Source organism: Tursiops truncatus, chromosome 11, assembly GCF_011762595.2.
Source record: "Tursiops truncatus isolate mTurTru1 chromosome 11, mTurTru1.mat.Y, whole genome shotgun sequence".
Lineage (NCBI taxonomy): Eukaryota > Metazoa > Chordata > Mammalia > Artiodactyla > Delphinidae > Tursiops > Tursiops truncatus.
The window spans coordinates 63,956,212-63,976,572 of NC_047044.1; the positions used below are offsets into that span (position 1 = coordinate 63,956,212).

Below are 20,361 nucleotides of genomic sequence, written 5' to 3' on the forward strand. Positions count from 1 at the left end.
CGCTTTATTAAGGTTAACACCAAGGAAAGCACTGAGAAGGGATACACGGAGGAGGAGAAAGGGCACACAAAGTCACCACTTGAGGAGGTGGGAAGGAAGCACGTCGGTTAGGAACCTCAGGGCAGCCACATGCTCCATGCCCTGGTTGTGGGGGTGAAAGAGGAGAGGAGAGGGGAAAGCGCCGTGAGAGCCTGGGCCTCACAGACGGGTCTGAAGCCCCCTGAACCTAACACCAGAGCCACAAGCCCTGCCCCTCAGGGCTCACACACTACTACACAGGTCGACACACATAACGCACACAAGACATTATGGAGGCAGCACCAAGAGGCAGCGGGCAGGGAGGTGTTGACGGGAAAAGGAAACTGAAGTTAAGCAGGTAGAGCCAGGAAAGAGACAGTTTTTGGCTGCGGCCCCCAAGAGCCCCTCAGTGTCCCCTAAATCTGGGCTGTTGCTGAGCATCCCCAAGTCTCTGCCTGTGAACTGGGCTCTTTGTTCTCTAAGCCTCAGTGAATGGATAAAGCAATCCCAGATGAAGTCAGTGACAAGGCAGGATCCACTCTGCATGCAAAATCCTAGAGGTTGAGCTATTATGTATGTCTTCATGCACATTGATAGTCAGCTCCTCCCAGCCCAGAGGCCCTTGGAACCCCATTCACCCAGACTCCTAGGGCTGCAGTTCCCTCCTCAAGCTTCTTTTACCAATCAGCAGCCGCAGAGATCTGTGAGGGGGAGAGGCTTCTGCAGAATGCTGAATAGCTTGGATTTCATCAGAAGGGTAAATTTTCTGTTGCCAGAACAGAATACCCCCAACTCCTTAATTTCTAGGTAAATCGTTAGAGATTATTTGCCAGAGTCCTAGATAAGTCCTTTTTCAGAATAGAAAAAGCAGAATTTTATTTACACAATTCAGGGGTTCTCCTGTTGGCTGGAGAGGGGGAAAGGGCAGGGTAGGGGGTTGGATGGGAGTCCAGAGATGGGCGCTTCCTCTCCCGCAACCTCACCTTTCCGCAGTTTGCTACGTCTCGCTTGGTCAGGCAGAAAGAATTCCTGATGCTCCCAAAGTCCTTCACCCTATAAATGCTTCCTCCAGGGAGTCTCTTCCGCCTGACCCGCAAGAGTAGCGGTCGGAGTGAAGCATGCTGCACCGCGCGGTTCAGTCCTCTCGCGTCATGCTCTCGGAAACCCAAAGCCAGCCCGGGAAAGTAGTGCCCCCTCGGAGTCCCCTCACAGAGAGGCCTCTCCCTCCAGCTGCAGCAGGGTAATGTCGGGCAGGTCGAGGGGCTCCACAAGTGGCCCGTCCCCCCCAAGGAGGCCAGCACAGGGGCTCTCGGGGCGCTCACAGTGACTAGTGGGTGTGGCGGAGCTGGGCATCTCCTTCTCTTCTGAATCGTCGTCCTCCTCCTCCTCAGGATCGCGACCCAGCAAACCGCTGTCCTCGATCCCAAGCGAAGGGGTCTCCGGCTCTTGAGGGGCGCCCGGGAAGCTCCCCTTGCCGCCGACCACGCCCAGGCCACCCTGGCGGGGCGCGGTGGTCATAATCCGGCACATGGAGACGATGGCTCGCTGGTTGGCGCACACGTCGTCCGAGAGCACCTGGATGTGCGAGGCCTGCTCATCCAGGGCCCCCCGCATGGCCCTCACGTCCTCAAACAGGGCCTGCAGTTGGGCCTTCAGGTGCTCCATCAGCTCCTTCATGCCGCCGTTGTACTCCCCGGAGATCACGTCCCCCACGGCCGGCACTGTGGACACCTCCAGAGGTGCCGGCATGTCGCCGCCGTCCTTGGTCATGATCTCCAGCAGACCGTCCTCCATTGAATGGCAGAAGCGGGCGGTGGCGGCTCCGGGTCCGGTCCAGCCCGGCCTCGAGGTGGAGGGAAGGTACGGGGAGGGGGAGAGGTGCCTGGAGGGGCTGGGAAGAGGAGGCTCCCGAGAGAGGCAGGGAGCCGACGTGAGGTGAGTCTCGGGCGGAGGGTGCGGGCGGGATCGGGGAGGCCGGGAAGAGCCTGCGGGACGAGGATCGCGCTACAGTCCCAGGGCCGGCGTCTCTCCGGCTCGCCACGGGGCGAAAGCGCCCTGCCCTACCTAGCCTTCTGAATTGCACCCGTGTCAGCTCCGCCCTCTGGGCGCCAAGAGCGGCAAGGGCCTGCGGGTTGCCTGGGTCACGGAAGTGCTCGCACAGGGGCTCAGGTCGAGGCAGAGGCCAGCAGCGGGTCGAGCTCGGGACTCCCCTCGGCCATTAACGGGCAGCGTCCGCGAGTGTGGTTGGAAGTGACACGGCCGGGTCTCCCAGCCGAGCCGCGGATGCTCCTCTGTTTCCAAGGCGACGCACGGCACTTAAATGACGTGTGTCTCCATGGCAACCAGGAAGTGGAGAAGAAAAGGGAGGATGGTTGGGAAGCTGCAGTGGGGCTCTGGAGTCTGAGCTAGCGGGCGGAGCGGGAGGGGAGGGGACGCTGCAGTGGCCTCAGCTGAGGCTGAAAGAGCGTGTGGCTGCAATGTTTAATAGGGAAGCATGAGAGAGCAGTTTGCTGCATAAATCCCCAGGTCGGGGAGACATCGTCCCTCCCCTAGCCTGGGTGGTAGACAGTGAGCGCGACTGCCTTGGAAGGATTTTCACCCGCCCGAAATCCTTTCCCTGAGGATGATGTTAGAGCCGCGTCCTACTTCTCTGTCCTCCAGCAGGGAAGCAGAGCGGGTAGCGAGGCCGACCCTATTACCCAGACTAGAGCTGGTGCGCGACGGCGACCTGGAGCCGGCCCCGCCCGGCCTTAGAGGTGCAGAGGCGCGGGAGGGCACTACGGAGGTTTCCGCCACTCCCTTCTGCTTCTGCAGTAAATCAGCCCTCGCTGTAGATAAGATAGTACCGGAGCCGAGAAAAGATGGGATTCCCTCCCATATGAGACCCAACCGCTTCTACTCAGGGCACTGGGGGTTCTTCCAGCACGGTGAGGCAAAGCGCTTCAGTTTTGAGAAAGAAAGCTCCGTAAGAACAGAGAGATTTTTGTCTCCTCCGTGTCCTCCAGCACGGAATCCCCAGCACCCAAAATAGAACCTGGCGCGTAGTAAGTAAATGCTCAGTACGTTTGTTGAATGAATAATTTAACAAGAACCACTGCGTCCCATTCCCTCATCCATTACTCTCCAGCTCACAGGTAGTGGATTTTAGGAGACCTGAATTCAGTTTTGTTTCTTCCATTTATTAGTTCAGAGACCCTGAATAAATCATTTTCCTGATCTGTTAGGGGATTGGACTGGGCAATATTGGGTAATATTATTTCTAACTCTGAATAACACTGCATCAGCTCACAGTTGAAAGGGCGAACTGTCGAAAATGTGTGGAAGGGATGGGGAGGAAGGATTATGTAAGGGTAATTCCCCCTCAGCAGGCCCATCACCCATTTACAGACATACATGGGGTGTCTCAACCTTTGTGACAATGCCTTTCCCTTTTTGAGGAGCGGAGTGGGAAAGGAGGAGGAGGAAGAAAAGTTGAGTTTAATACATTTACAGATGACTTCAGATTGCAAAGCAAGCAATACCTAGGCAGCAGCATATTAACTAATAATGACCTTAGTAAATTGGAGAAGCCAAGTGTTCAGAAACCAAAAATGAAGTTCCCAAGAAGAAGTAAATCTGGGGAAGAGAAAAGCTGTATCATTTCAAGATGGGGAAGAGCTAGGTATGGGTGAGTGTTTCGTATACTAGTGGTTCAGGGATAGCAAATGTGTTACCTTGAGGTTTCCCTGCTTGCATACTCTAGTGGTGAGGAGTGGGGCTGGCCCAGAGAAACTTTTCTGGCACTAAAAAACTCTTTGGCTTATTCCTTGTCTTACTGCTATTAAAATAGAAACAAGTGGGGAAATATCCTAAACAGCAAAATGTTTAATCAGAGGCAGTGTTGATATAATAAAGTATTATGCAGCCATTAGAAATTTGATTTCCCAAAACAAATATATGGAGAAAGTTTTAAAACCTATTGTATTTTCTATGATTCAATCCTATTTGCTTGCTCATTCCATCCTTCCTCCGTTCCACAGACTTGTGACTCTCACCTCAGTTATCACTCTCACCTTCACCATGTGTCCCACAGGTTATTCCTAAAGCTCAGGAGAAGACAGAAATGCTTTTCCTTGGTTTCCCTAAGCACAGCCAAAGTGCGCTGATATTCATGAAAAGACTTTACCAAAAAGGAGCTGTAGGAAAACTAGAAACAGAGAAGACACACCAAAAACAGCTGAGCTTACACAGTATAAGTTTATAGCAAGCATAGTCTCAGGGCTTATGGATTCAACCCTGCTGTTCGTCTTTCCCTGGAGACTTTTGCTTTAGTCAGAAAAGACTGGCATGATTTTCAGATTTTTTGCCTGGGTCTGTTACTGCACATCTCTTGACCAGCACTTCACAAGGATGATTTCACCTTGCCAGCTCCCTCACTCTTCAGATAGGCCCCTGCCTTCTACCTACAAGAACTGACCCTGTCCCCAGCACAGGGCCTCCCATCTTAGCCTTAACCTTACATTAAACATAGCCCCTATACAGTAGGAGCTGGTTTATGCCGTCATACAAGGCCCTTTGCCACTGTTGTTGCGGATACCATTATGTCAAGGCTTTCAGCATAAATTACATTATGCTCCCCAGAGATGCTGGCATGAGGTCTGCTGAGAGTACAGGGGGTCTGAGCCTAGAGGGAGGGGAAATTATTGGAGAAGCACGAAAGAACATGGGAAACAGTGCAGAGATCAAGGGGTGTGGCTGATCCAGTCAAGTTCCAAGTCAGACATTGGAGAGCCAAGGGTAGGTGGGATCTGGGGGTGTGGACTAGTAGCAAGACTTGAAAATACAAGGAGACAATTGGCGCCTCAGATTCAGAACCAGATAATTTTAGGAATTCTGTGTGAAATTGAGACAAGGGGAAATAGGAGAGGTCTAGTCTCAGAAAAGTAAGGGGGACAGATGCAGAGAGTGGAGCAGAGCCTCAGGCAGCTGTTTGGGTTACAATGCTGGGCCCTCTGGAAGCCAGGGCCCTGGGGTTTGTTAATTGGGTCCATCCCCAAACTGAATGGATAGGTACTCTGGCCATATCACTAGAGTATTCGGACATAGCAAGAAAAAATAAGCCCTATGCACTCCTCTTCTGCTTTCTGCCTTTATCTTTTCCTCTGGGAATCACCTTAGCTGTTCTATTCCTTCATCCCAATCTCATCAGCTCATGGGGGGAAGAGACTCATGCTGCATAGATAAAGGTCTCCATCAGGTACACCTAGTTCCAAACTTCAAATTGTCACTAAAATTGTGATTCTTAATAGTCTCTGCCGTTTTCCTCTGTCTCGTGTCTAGTTTATCTCCAGTGTCTATTTTATATAGCTGGTGTACTTTTTGCACTATAAATCCAGCAATTGTAATTAAGATGCTCGCTTGACTCAGATCTAGAATGATGGTCAAAATCAAGGAACAGCTGACTGCTGCACCACAGGTCTGCAATCCCAGACAGTACTCCCCAAATGTAAATGTTATGAAGCTGAGCTGCCTTGTGGCCCATCTCAGCATGATATCACATTCAAAAGAAACACATCTAATAACAAAAAAGAACTGAAAAGCAATTGAGATTTTTATTATGTCTCTGGAAAAACTCTAAAGGGATTTACATTCTTAGCACAGAGCAAAACATCTTAAACTTCTCTTCCCTCCTTCTCTATTCATCTCGCTCATGTGAGCATAGCTGTTGCTGCCCTTCTCTCTCCCCTCTCCCCCAACACCCCCAAACTTTCTCTCAAGGCTGGCCCTTGCTTCTTCACTTCCCCACCCCCTTTACTTCTTTTTTTTTTTTGCGGTACGCGGGCCTCTCACTGTTGTGGCCTCTCCCATTGCGGAGCACAGGCTCCGGACGCGCAGGCTCAGCGGCCATGGCTCACGGGCCTAGCCGCTCCACGGCATGTGGGATCTTCCCGGACCGGGGCACGAACCCGTGTCCCCTGCATCGGCAGGCGGACTCTCAACCACTGCGCCACCAAGGAAGCCCCCTCTTTACTTCTTGAGTATATTCCTTTTCTCTTCTGCAAGAAGAAACTCCTTGTCCTTGTTTCAGCTCCTTTGATGCTGTCCCTCAGTTCCCTGATCTGCACAGGTACCAGGAGCCCCAGATGTCAGTGACAGGGGTCTCCTTCCAAGAGGGTAAGAAAGGCTGAGAGGCTGAGAATAATCACATTATTGTGGATTTTGTCTGTCACATAGACTAAATTTTCTCATCATGAGTGGGTGGGTGGCCTGGTGTTACAGCCAACCTGCTTTGCTCATCTCCACACTTGTACAGAGAAATGAGCGTGGTCATTTGCAAAGATCCGAAATCCATATGAGTCTCTGACTGGAGAGGGGGTCCAACTGTTCACACACTCAGGAGTCTCTACTGTCACAGATATAGTCATGAGGTGAGACACACACACACACACACACACACACACACACACACACACACCCCTCACTTAAGCCCAGAGCTGGGCTTTCAGTTGCTTGCTTTGTGCCTTCAACCTAATTTTAGGAATCCTAAAGGCCACCCCTCCCCATTTCTTTTTCACTCATATTAACTTTACTCAGAGCAAGAATACCAGGGGACCTTCCGAGTTCTCATGCAGTCTGTACTTCCACTGAAAATAACCTGTCATTTCAATTAAACCTGCTTTACTTGTTTCTACACTACTTCCCCTTTCTTCATTGCCCACTGCAACAGCTTTTCTTGTATCAACACTTGCAAAGGTTTTTCCCCTTTCAGTGCATGTGTAGTCATTTATCCTGTACCACTCTGGACTAGTTCCAGTCCAAGTGTCGCTGGGCAGTTGGCCATAGACACAGACATTCCATAGACACAGACATTGCTTTGAGGTGGTATTCCAAGGGCCAACAAGGCACTGTCAGCTGCACTAGTAGAGCAACCACTGTGAGGGTGCACTATGGTTCTACTCAACGCAACTACACTAGTATTCATGATTATGTCATGAACAGGGTCCCCCAAAAGTAATCCACATCTTCAAAGGACTGCAAAGGTGCTGCATCTTAGGCAGAAGTGAGGAGGAGGGCCCTTTCTCCAACTTTTTCACCAAGACCCTGAAGCCCCTGTTTTAAGAAGTCTTACATGAAAGTAGCTCCATCTTCTGTGGTCAACTACACGTTCACAGTTTATAGACACAATGCCTGCTTTCTTTGTTTTAAGGCACTAGGATCCCCTTTGCTCTAGAATGCTCTAGTCCCTCTACTTTGCTTTATACATCTCCACAGCCATTAACATCTGTGATACTGTATTTTTACTTGTTTGTTTATTCAGTTATGTATTTATTTATTGTCTTTCACCTCCAACTAGGGGTAAGATCCATTAGGACAGAGGTTTGGTTTTATTCACTGCAATATCTCCAGCACTAGAATAATGCCTGGCACCTGGGAGATGCTCAATAAATACATGTTGAATAGATGAATGAATGAAGCCTGAATCCATACCTAGAAAAAGAAACATCTCCCTTAAGGACACATAGCCTGCAGAGCTCCAAGTCTGCCTTATCTTAGAGAGCAGGTTATCTTTGGTTTTAGCCGTCTACTTTGATGATCTGTGGCTTATGTTCACACAGTTAAATGGCCCTTTTACTGGCTTTCCTTGTACAAAGGAATACTTACTGTAAGAAACATGGAAGTCCCCACCTCCTGCAAGATAACAAAGTGCTTGTAGCTTTGAAATTAAGAGTTATCACCTAGCCACCCACTGGAACCCCCAGCAGCATATTCCACCACTATCACCATCGAAGTGTCAAAGAATGGGGCCAAGTTTTAGTCCATCTTCAAGGTCAGAGGACTGCATGCTCTCCTCTCCTCTCAAATGTTTAAGAATGGGATGATGCCAAGCCTGTATCCCCATCCTGTATGTCACAGAGAAGAACTCCTGATTTATACTCTTCTTCTACTGGAGACAGGCTCAGAAAAAGTACCCTGCTACTGGTTATAAGATTGGTAGCTGGGCTTCCCTGGTGGCGCAGTGGTTGAGAGTCCACCTGCCGATGCAGGAGACACGGGTTCGTGCCCCAGTCCGGGAGGATCCCACATGCTGCGGAGCGGCTGGGCCCGTGAGCCATGGCCGCTGAGCCTGCGTGTCCAGAGCCTGTGCTCTGCAATGGGAGAGGCTACAACAGTGAGAGGCCCGCTTACCGCAAAAAAAAAAAAAAAAAAAAAATTGGTAGCTAACTGAGAAGGGATATTATGAAGAGAAAGGTTACTGTGCTGTAAAGCTAGGGTTTCTCTTCCCTTTGAGTTCTTGAGCTGATAGGCTAGTAATTTAGTGTAATGTTAGCCCAGGGTACTTTATACTATAATAAAATTGAGGCCTTTTTGTCCTCTGCTTATTTATGCCTTCCCTACTTCTGTTCTATGAGCAAACCAAAACAAACAAACAAAAACTCTCCACATTGATCAAATGTATAACAAAGGAGATATAAAGATCAGTTTTTCCAGGATAGTAAAATCAAATTAAAAACTAAACATCAAACCTGGATCAGAAAAACAGTATTCCAGGAATTGAGGTTAGTTTTAAACAACCTTTGTAGGACAATTTCAATAAGAACTTGCTATTCTCAGCAGTGTTATCTGGTTCTCCAAGAAGCAGAGGGCAATTTCACTGGTAATTGCCTAGATAAAATGCATTAAACTGGGACTCAGTTCCCCTCAGAGGGTGATCCTGAGTCACATACCCAATCTCCTATTCATCCTAGCTCATCTGTCACCATATCACACACCCTTCCAGTTACTTCATGTATTATTAAAAATCAATTCCCTCTTACCAAGGACATTAGTGGCTTTTGCTGCTCCGCAGAACAATGAGTACCATCCAAGACACTTGCAGGTGTGAAAGACAATAAACTGCTCACAATTTTACATTACTAGAACATTGAAATCACTGGTGTTTCAATTGTAATGAGATCTCTGGGACATAAGGCCTCTCTGCTTCATACTTGTGAATTTTTATTAGTGTTTCGGGGATATTCTTTTCGTAATAAAGAATGATTAAGGAGACAGGTTCAATGCAGATGGAGATGGAGCATGGAGATGATACCAGGGCTATAATTTGAGTCTAAAGTCTAAGGGAAGAAAGGAAATAATCAGCAGAGGTGAGAGAGAAGGAAAAGCTAGAAGGAGATTCTCCATAGATTTTAAACTCTGAAACAAACCAGCACAGAGGATAGAGGGCAGCATCATACCCTGATTCCACTATGAGGACAAGAGGCAGGATGAAGCATTTAAGTAAGATTTCTTAAAGGACTTCTTGAGAGTGCTGGATCCCTGAGAGGAAGGAGCTTGCCTTTCCTTTCCAGGAGGACTTGAAAACTGCGAGAGTCTTACTTGTCTGAGTTTAACTTGGAAGGAAATAGATTTATTTACCCTTGAGACCAGCTCGGTGATATTTTGGCACCCCATTGCCCGCATTGGAAGCACAGACCTAAAGCTGAAAGAGTCCTGAAGCAATTGTGTATTTTTCAAAATAGGAAGATTTACAGTAATCTCTGGTCCCATAGACCCTTCTCTAATCCATTCCCTCCTCCCTTTTCTATAGGCAATGCCATCTTTCAGGCCCTGGTTACCTCATGCCTGGAGGATTGGGACAGTTCCACTTTCAGCCTTTCCTCTGCCCCTCCCCTCCCTCCTCCCTGTAAATCCCTCTCCTCACAGCATTTAGAAGAATCTATTTAAAATTCACATTTGAGCCTTCTCACAACCCAGCTTAAAATATTCCAAAGGTTTCCCATAGCTTCCAGCTTCACTTTTTCCCACCGCTTTCTGCCTCACTGTTTGCCTTCTAGATGCACATACACCCAGCCTCCTCACCTTTATTCATGCTGTTCTCTAAGTTTTCTCACCTTTTTCTCCCTTTCCTTTTCTTTTTTAAAAATATATTTATTTATAAAAGTTTCAATAACTACATAACAAAATAAATATGAATAATGCTTCTTTTCTTTTTTTAAATTTTATTTTATTTATTTTTTTATACAGCAGGTGCTTATTAGTCACCAATTTTATACACATCAGTGTATACATGTCAATCCCAATCGCCCAGTTCACCACACCACCACCACCACCACCACCACCCCGCAGCTTTCCCCCCTTGGTGTCCATATGTTTGTTCTCTACATCTGTGTCTCAATTTCTGCCCTGCAAACCAGTTCATCTGTACCATTTTTCTCGGTTCCACATATATGCATTAATATATGATATTTGTTTTTCTCTTTCTGACTTACTTCACTCTGTATGACAGTCTCTAGATCCATCCACGTCTCAACAAATGACCCAATTTCGTTCCTTTTTATGGCTGAGTAATATTCCATTGTATATATGTACCACATCTTCTTTATCCATTCCTCTGTCAATGGGCATTTAGGTTGCTTCCATGACCTGGCTATTGTAAACAGTGCTGCAATGAACATTGGGGTGCATGTGTCTTTTTGAATCATGGTTTTCTCTGGGTATATGCCCAGTAGTGGGATTGCTGGGTCATATGGTAATTCAATTTTTAGTTTTTTAAGGAACCTCCATACTGTTCTCCATAGTGGCTGTATCAATTTACATTCCCACCAACTATGCAAGAGGGTTCCCTTTTCTCTACACCCTCTCCAGCATTTGTTGTTTGTAGATTTTCTGATGATGCCCATTCTAACTGGTGTGAGGTGATACCTCATTGTAGTTTTGATTTGCATTCCTCTAATAATTAGTGATGTTGAGCAGTGTTTCATGTGCTTCTTGGCCATCTATATGTCTTCTTTGGAGAAATGTCTATTTAGGTCTTCTGCCCATTTTTTGATTGGGTTGTTTGTTTTTTTTAATATTGAGCTGCATGAGCTGTTTATATATTTTGGGGATTAATCCTTTGTCCGTTGATTTGTTTGCAGATATTTTCTCCCATCTGAGGGTTGTCTTTTCATCTTGTTTATGGTTTCCTTTGCTGTGCAAAAGCTTTTAAGTTTCATTAGGTCCCATTTGTTTTTTTTTTCTTTTTTATTTTCATTACTCTAGGAGGTGGATCAAAAAAGATCTTGCTGTGATTTATGTCAAAGAGTGTTCTTCCTATGTTTTCCTCTAAGAGTTTTATAGTGTCCGGTCTTACATTTAGGTCTCAAATCCATTTTGAGTTTATTTTTGTGTATGGTGTTAGGGAGTGTTCTAATTTCATTCTTTTACATGTAGCTGTCCAGTTTTCCCAGCATCACTTATTGAAGAGACTGTCTTTTCTCCATTGTATATACTTGCCTCCTTTCTCATAGATTAGTTGACCATAGGTGTGTGGGTTTATCTCTGGGCTTTCTATCTTGTTCCACTGATCTATGTTTCTGTTTTTTGTGCCAGTACCATATTGTCTCCATTACTGTAGCTTTGTAGTATCATCTGAAGTCAGGGAGTCTGATTCCTCCAGCTGCGTTTTTTTCCCTCAAGACTGCTTTGACTATTCAGGGTCTTTTGTGTCTCCATACAAATTTTAAGATTTTTTTTGTTCTAGTTGTCTAAAAAATGCCATTGGTAATTTGATAGGGATTGCATTGAATCTGTAGATTGCTTTGCGTAGTATAGTCATTTTCACAGTATTGATTCTTCCAATCCAATAACATGGTATATCTCTCTATCTGTCGGTATCATCTTTGATTTCTTTCATCAGTGTCTTATAGTTTTCTGCATACAAGTCTTTTGTCGCCCTAGGTAGGTTTATTCCTAGGTATTTTATTCTTTTTGTTGCACTGGTAAATGGGAGTGTTTCCATAATTTCTCTTTAACATTTTTCATCATTAGTGTATAGGAATGCAAGAGATTTCTGTGCATTAATTCTGTATCCTGCAACTTTACCAAATTCATTGATTAGCTCTAGAAGTTTTCTGGTGGCATCTTTAGGATTCTCTATGTATAGTATCATGTCATCTGCCAAGAGTGACAGTTTTACTTCTTCTTTTCCAATTTGTATTCCTTTTTCTTCTCTGATTGCCGTGGCTAGGACTTCCAAAACTATATTGAATAATAGTGGTGAGTGTGGACTTCCTTGTCTTGTTCCTGATCTTAGAGGAAATTCTTTCAGTTTTTCACCATTGAGAATGATGTTTGCTGTGGGTTTGTCATATATGGCCTTTATTATGTTGAGGTAAGTTCCCTCTGTGCCCACTTTCTGGAGAGTTTTTATCATAAATGGGTATTGAATTTCGTCAAAAGCTTTTTCTGCATCTATTGAGATGATCATATGGTTTTTATTCTTCAATTTCTTAATATGGTATATCACATTCATTGATTTGCATATATTGAAGAATCCTTGCATCGCTGGGATAAATCCCACTTGATTATGGTGTGTAATCCTTTCAATGTGTTGCTGGATTCTGTTTGCTAGTATTTTGTTGAGGATTTTTGTGTCTATATTCATCAGTGATATTGGTCTGTAATTTTCTTTTTTTGTAGTATCTTTGTCTGGTTTTGGTATCAGGGTGATGGTGGCCTTATAGAATGAGTTTGGGAGTGTTCCTTCCTCTGCAACATTTTGGAAGAGTTTGAGAAGAATGGGTGTTAGCTCTTCTCTAAATGTTTGATAGAATTCACCTGTGAAGCCATCTGGTCCTGGACTTTTTTTTTTTTTTTGATGTTGGGGGTAGGAGTTTATTAATTAATTTATTTATTTTTGCTGTGTTGCGTCTTCATTTCTGTGCGAGGGCTTTCTCTAGTTGTGGCAAGCGGGTGCCACTCTTCATCGCAGTGCACAGGCCTCTCACTATCGTGGCCTCTCTTGTTGTGGAGCACAGGCTCCAGACGCGCAGGCTCAGTAGTTGTGGCTCATGGGCCTAGTTGCTCTGCGGCATGTGGGATCCTCCCAGACCAGGGCTCTAACCTGTGTCCCCTGCATTGGCAGGCAGATTCTCAACCACTGCGCCACCAGGGAAGCCCTGGTCCTGGACTTTTTTTTGTTGGAAGATTTTTAATCACAGTTCCAATTTTATTACTTGTGATTGGTCTGTTCATATTTTCTATTTCTTCCTGGTTCAGTCTTGGAAGGTTATACCTTTCTAAAAATTTTTCCATTTCTTCCAGGTTGTCCATTTTATTGGCATAGAGTTGCTTGTAGTAGTCTCTTAGGATGCTTTGTATTTCTGTGGTGTCTGTTGCAACTTCTCCTTTTTCATTTCTAATTTTATTGATTTGAGTCCTCTCCCTCTTTTTCTTGATGAGTCTGGCTAATGGTTTATCAATTTTGTTTATCTTCTCAAAGAACCAGTTTTTGGTTTTATGGATCTTTGCTATGTTTTCTTTGTTTCTGTTTCATTTCTTTCTGCTCTGATCTTTATGATTTCTTTCCTTCTGCTAACTTTGGGTTTTGTTTGTTCTTCTTTCTCTAGTTCCTTTAGGTGTAAGGTTAGATTGTTTATTTGAGATTTTTCTTGTTTCTTGAGGTAGGCTTCTATATAGCTATAAACCTCCCTCTTAGAACTGCTTTTGCTGTATCCCATAGGTTTTGGATCATCGTGTTTTCATTGTCATTTGTCTCTAGGTATTTTTTAATTTCCTCTTTGATTTCTTCAGTGATGTCTTGGTTATTTAGTAACGTATTGTTTAGCCTCCGTGTGTTTGTTTTTTACATTTTTTTCCCTGTAATTCATTTCTAATCTCATAGTGTTGTGGTCAGAAAAGATGCTTGATATGATTTCAGTTTTCTTAAATTTACTGAGGCTTGATTTGTTACCCAAGATGTGATCTATCCTGGAGGATGTTCCATGTGCACTTGAGAAGAAAGTGTAATCTACTGTTTTTGGATGGAATGTCCTATAAATATCAATTAAATCTATCTGGTCTATTGTGTCTTTTAAAGCTTCTGTTTCCTTATTTATTTTCATTTTGGATGATCTGTCCATTGGTGTAAGTGAGTTGTTTAAGTCCCCCACTATTATTGTGTTACTGTCGATTTCCTCTTTTATAGCTGTTAGCAGTTGCCTTATGTATTGAGGTGTTCCTATGTTGGGTGCATATATATTTATAATTGTTATACCTTCTTCTTAGATTGATCCCTTGATCAGTATGTAGTGTCCTTCCTTGTCTCTTGTAACATTCTTTATTTTAAAGTCTACTTTATCTGTTATGAGTATTGCTACTCCAGCTTTCTTTTGATTTCCATTTGCATGGAATATCTTTTTCCATCCCCTCTCTTTCAGTCTGTGTGTGTCCCTAGGTCTGCAGTGGGTCTCCTGTAGACAGCATATATATGGGTCTTGTTTTTGTATCCATTCAGCAAGCCTGTGTCTTTTGGTTGGAGCAGTTAATCCATTCACATTTAAGGTAATTATAGATATGTATGTTCCTATGACCATTTTCTTAGTTGTTTTGGGTTTGTTTTTGTAGGTCCTTTTCTTCTCTTGTGTTTCCCACTTAGAGAATTTCCTTTAGCATTTGTTGTAGAGCTGGTTTGTTGGTGCTGAATTCTCTTAGCTTTTGCTTGTCTGTAAAGCTCCTGATTTCTCCATCTAATCTGAATGAGATCCTTGCCAGGTAGAGTAATCTTCGTTGTAGGTTCTTCCCTTTCATCGCTGTAAGTATATCATGCCACTGCCTTCTGGCTTGTAGAGTTTCTGCTGAGAACTCAGCTGTTAACCTTATGGGAGTTCCCTTGTATGTTATTTGTCGTTTTTCCCTTGGTGCTTTCAATAATTTTTCTTTGTCTTTAATTTTTGCCAATTTGATTACTATGTGTCTCGGCGTGTTTCTCCTTGGGTTTATCCCCTGTGGGACTTGCTGTGCTTCCTGGAGTTGGGTGGTTATTTCCTTTCCCATGTTAGGGAAGTTTTCAACTATAATCTCTTAAAATATTTTCTCTGGTCCTTTCTCTCTCTCTTCTCCCTCTGGGACCCCTGTAATGCGAATGTTGTTGCATTTAATGTTGTCCCAGAGGTGTCTTAGGCTGTCTTCATTTCTTTTCATTCTTTTTTCTTTATCGTTCTGCAGCAGTGAATTCCACCATCCTGTCTTCCAGGTCACTTATCCTTTCTTCTGCCTCAGTTATTCTGCTATTGATTCCTTCTTGTGTAGTTTTCATTTCAGTTATTGTATTGTTCATCTCTCTTTGTTTGTTCTTTAATTCTTCTAGTTCTTTGTTAGACATTTCTTGCATCTTCTTGATCTTTGCCTCCATTCTTTTTCCGAGGTCCTGGATCATCTTCACTATCATTATTCTGAATTCTTTTTCTGGAAGGTTGCCTATCTCCACTTCATTTAGGTTTTTTTCTGGGTTTTTATCTTGTTCCTTCATCTGGTACATAGCCCTCTGCCTTTTCATCTTGTCTATCTTTCTGTTAATGTGGTTCCACAGGCTGCAGGATTGTAGTTCTTCTTGCTTCTGCTGTCTGCCCTCTTTCTCTTTCCTTTTCTTGGACCTTCATTAACTGTGAAATATAGGACAAATATATAAAAGTAAATAACATACATGTACAATTTAATGAATAATCACTCTACCGAGGTCAAGAAACAGAGAACTGCAATCATCTTTCCTCCCCTCCCCAATGTCCCTCACTGCTATGCTGAAGTCAAAACTCCCTCCCTCCTGTGGGTAACCACGGCCTTGATTGCCATGATAATTGTGTTGCTTTTCTTTATAGTTTATCACATATTTATACAGTGCTAAAAATGTAGTGTGATTTTGCCTGTTTTTGAACATTATATGGATAGAATCACAATGAATTCATTCATTTGAACTTTATATGAATGAAACCATACAATTTATCATTTTGTGTCTTGCTTCTTTTTCACATTATATTTGTAAAAGTCATCAGTGTTTTGGGGATACCTGTGCATTGTTTATATTTATTTTTCTACTGTATTCCATTGCATGAATATACTGCAATGTATTTATCTGTATTCTACTGCTGTATTCTACTGTTGATGGACATTTCAGTTGTTTAAAATTTTAGGATATTACTATTGTTACTAATGTTCTAGTACATATCTTATGGTGCACATAACGAGTTTTTCTAAAGTTTATACATACAGGTGGACTTGCTGAATCATAAGGTATGAGCTTCAGCTCTATTAGAAAGTATCAAATTATTTTCAAAAGTGGTTTTGTAATGAGTTACACTCCACCAGCAGAGTAAAAGTTCTCATGACTCCACATTCTCTCCAACATTTGGTATAGTCAGACTTTTAATTATAAATTTCTCTCTGATATAGTAATCCCAAGTGTCTAGACTGTGCCTGGCTTATAGTATGCATGCATTAAATATTCATTGAATAAACTAATATTTCTTATTTTCCAAACGTGGGAGTTTTCTAATTATCTTTTGGTTATTAAAACTTAAATCCATTGTAGTTGAAGAACCCTTCCTGTTCAATATCAACCTTTGGAAATTTGTTGAAATTTTTCAAATAGACAAGTTGTTTGCAATTGTTATGTATATGCATCATGGAAGAATATGTGTTTTGGGTTTGTTGGATGCAAGGTTTAGAGACATCCATTAGTACAAAATTTAAAACAAATTTATAAATTGTTCATTAAAAATTTTTATATCCTAAGTGATTTTTTTCTATACATATTACTAAGAAGAGGTTTTTATAATCTTCCACTATGTTTATTAATTTATTCTTCTGGTAAATTTTTGTAGTTCTGATAATTTTTGCTTTATATATTCTAGTGCTATGTTGTAAGTATAATTTAAATTTTTGAATTGTCATATTTTCCTGGTGAATTGAACGGTTTTCATTGGGCAGTGTTTTTGTTCTCTAATAATGCTTTTTGCCTTAAAGTCAATTTTGACTGATGTTAATATAGCTACACCAGCTTTCTTTTTCTTTTTTTTTTTTTTTTTTTTTTTTTTTTTTTGCGGTACGCGGGCCTCTCACTGCTGTGGCCTCTCCCGTTGTGGATCGCAGGCTCCGGATGCGCAGGCTCAGCGGCCATGGTTCACGGGCCCAGCCGCTCCGCGGCATGTGGGATCTTCCCGGACCAGGGCTCGAACCCGTGTCTCCTGCATCGGCAGGCGGACTCTCAACCACTGCGCCACCAGGGAAGCCCCATTTCAGCTTTTTTAAGTGTTTGCATGGTACATATTTTCTATTTTTTTCTTTTGTCATATCTGTGACTTTACATTTCAAGTAGGTTTTCTATAGATAGAATGTACTTGAGTCTTACTTTTTATCTAACCTGACCATCTTTACCCTTTAATTGGGATGTCATTTATACTTATTATAATTATTAATAAGATTGGATTTCCATCTATCATCTTGCTGTTTTGTTTCTATATGTCTCATCTGTTCTTTGTTTCTTTTTTCTTATTTCCATTCCATTGTTTAGACTAAGTGAATTTTAAAATGATTTTTTTTACCTTGGCTTTTGGCATTTTAGTTCTTCCTCCTCTTTTCTCTTTGTTTTGTTTTGTTTTTATTGCTTTAGAGCCGTTCTTTCCAACAGAATTTTCTGTGAAGATGGAGTTCTGTGTCTGCATTGTCCAGTATGGTAACCACTAGCCACATATGACTATTTAAGACTTGAAGTATAGCTAGTATGACTAAGGAACTGAGTTTTTAATTTTTTTCTAATTTAAATTTTAATAGCCACATATGGTGAGCAGCTACTGTATTGGACAGTGCAGTTCGAGTTTACAATGTACACCATTATCTTGTCACACTGCAAGAAACTTACAAAGACATACTTTCATTTCCTCCCTTATGTTCTTTGTGGTTTTGTTGTCACACATATTACTTCTACATAAGCTAAAATCCCAAATGCAGTTTAATTATTTTTACTTTAATTATTTATTTTTTAAGAGATAAAATTTGAGAAAAATATTTTAAAATATTTTACCAAGTATTTATCATTTTTTGCACTCTCTATTCCTTTGTGTTGGTCCAAATTTTTCATGCTATTTTTTTCTGCCTGAGGAACTTCCTTTAACATTTCATCTTCTGTTTGTTTAAAATGGTCTTTAGTTGAGGTCTATCCCAATGAGGCTTCTTCTGTAAACCTACATCATTGGAAACGCCTCACAGAGTAACTGTGGTGTCCTTTACTCATAGAACTACCTGTTAGATCAGTGGGGACGAACTACAAGACAGAGCTGCCAAGTAAACTATGAAAAACCTAACAGTCAAACTTTTTTTTATCTTCGGTATTGGCATATCCCAATGATCTCTATGTACTGTTCTAGGGTTTGATGGCTTAGGAGTGAATATGATTTGAACCTAATACATTTTTAGAGGGTGTCAAATTCAGAACCAGGCAGACCCATCTCCTGACCCTAAACATGGTCCTAAAGTAAATTGCTTGAGGGAATTGGATCCCAAAGATTACAGGTGGGGAATTTTGAAGTGTGTCCATATTCCACTGGAGATCAAAGAAGCCCAACTAAAAGAATTGTGGGCTGACTCACATGACAACTTCTTTTTGAAAGGGCTATTTTATCTTATTGAGTTATTTGTAGTGAGGTGGATGGACCTAGGGTCTGTCATACAGAGTGAAGTAAGTCAGAAAGAGAAAAACAAATACCGTATGCTAACACATATATATGGAATCTAAGAAAAAAAAAAGGTCATGAAGAACCCAGGGGTAAGACGGGAATAAAGACACAGACCTACTAGAGAATGGACTTGAGGATACGGGGAGGGGGAAGGGTAAGCTGGGACAACGTGAGAGAGGGGCATGTACATATATACACTACCAAACGTAAAATAGATAGCTAGTGGGAAGCAGCTGCATAGCACAGGGAGATCAGCTGGGTGATTTGTGACTACCTAGAGGGGTGGGATAGGGAGGGTGGGAGGGAGGGAGACGCAAGAGGGAAGAGATATGGGGACATATATATATACGTATAACTGATTCACTTTGTTGTAGAGCGGAAGCTGACGCACCATTGTGAAGCAATTATACTCCAATAAAGATGTTAAAAAAAATGCCACAATGACTAACCTTGTGCACATATTATTTCAAGTTTGTGCAGTGTACTTTGAGTATAGATTTCTAGAAAATGTGATTGCTGGGTTAAAGGGTGAATGCATCTATGTGTAATTTTGCTAGATAATACAAAATTCCCTATAAAATAGGTAACTAATAAGGACCTACTGTATAGTACAGGGAACTCTACTCAATACTCTGTAATGACCTATATGGAAAAGAATTTGAACAAAAAAAGAGTGGACATATGTATATGTAGAACTGATTCACTTTGCTATACAGCAGAAACTAACACAACATTGTAACTCAACTATACTCCAATAAAAAATTAATTCAAAAAATACAAAATTCCCCTCCTTAAGGGCTGTATCATTCTACACTTCCACCAGTAACATATCAATATCTCTTTCTCTAGAGCTTTGGCAACAAATTGTTCTCTCAGACTACTGGATTTTTGCCAACACAGCAAGAAGTTCTATCTCAGTGTAATGTAATTTGCTTTTCTTTCTTGAGTGAGTTGAGTGTGCTTCACTATAAAAGGGCCACTTGCGTGAATCTTTTTAAACTATCTGTCCATGTCTTGTGCTCATTTTTCTACTGGGCTTACGTCTTTTTATTTCTAGAAGATCTTTATATATTCGGGAGATTAACTTTTTCCTGTGATAGAGTTGTTAATATTTTGTCCAGTGAATTCTTTGTCTTTGGTCTTACAGTATTTGGGCCATGTAATTTAAAAAACTTGTATGTAATGGAATTTATCAGTCTTTTATTGATTCTATATTTTGAATCATGCAAATGCTTTCCCCACCACCCCCATGGGAATACTATACAGAAATCCACGCATGTTTTTTTCTATAACTTGTATGGTTTCCATTTTTGTTATGTTTAATTAACTGATCCATTTGGAGTTTATCTTGGTGTGCAGTATAAGCTATAGATACAAGTTTATCTTTTTCCGAATGATGCCTAGTTGTCTCAACAGCATTTATTTGAGTCCATTTTTTCATTATTTTGAAACGTCCTTATCATTAATAAATTTCTTCATGTATTGGATTGACTTTATGTTATGTTCCACTAGTGTCTGCCTATTCATGTACCAACTCTACACCATTTAAATTATGAAGGCTTTATAGTACTTTAAATGTCTAGTAAGACTGGCCCCTCCTCATTGCTCTTCTTTTCGGGGTTTCCCTGGAAGTTCTTGTTTATTTTTTCCATACGAGCATAAGAATCAATTTGTCTATCTAAAAAACAAACAAAAATCTTGTCGAAATTTTTATTGGAATTATATTAAATTTACAAATTCACTTAAGGTATGTCTTTTATTTGTTCAAGTCCACTTTTGTGTCTTTGGGTAATATTATAAAATTTTTCTCATAGATTTTTACATATTTCTTCTTAACTTTATTCCTAGGAGTTTTGTGATTATGGTTGCTATTAAA

The 20,361-nt window shown here is 42.1% G+C and overlaps 2 protein-coding genes and 1 non-coding gene across 3 annotated transcripts in view; 2 read left to right on the forward strand and 1 right to left on the reverse strand.

The window, feature by feature from the left end:
* Positions 1 to 715: 715 nt before the first annotated feature.
* Positions 716 to 2,228, reverse strand: CCDC184 (coiled-coil domain containing 184). Its single transcript, XM_073787968.1, has 2 exons — positions 2,083 to 2,228; positions 716 to 1,909 (listed from the first exon to the last, which is right to left on the reverse strand). The coding sequence occupies exon 2, from the start codon at positions 1,810 to 1,812 to the stop codon at positions 1,225 to 1,227; it is 588 nt and encodes a 195-aa protein (XP_073644069.1). The 5' UTR covers positions 1,813 to 1,909; positions 2,083 to 2,228; the 3' UTR covers positions 716 to 1,224.
* A 2,480-nt stretch (positions 2,229 to 4,708) lies between these two features.
* Positions 4,709 to 20,361, forward strand: part of ASB8 (ankyrin repeat and SOCS box containing 8) — a 30,123-nt gene continuing 14,470 nt past the window's right edge. Inside the window, exon 1 of the mRNA XM_073788763.1 lies at positions 4,709 to 4,794. The gene's annotated coding sequence lies outside the window, so the exon portion shown is untranslated. The remainder of the gene's footprint in view (positions 4,795 to 20,361) is intronic.
* On the forward strand, positions 17,958 to 18,086 carry LOC117314366 (small nucleolar RNA SNORA18). Its single transcript, XR_004529113.1, has one exon. It is a non-coding gene; the product is annotated as a small nucleolar RNA SNORA18 (small nucleolar RNA).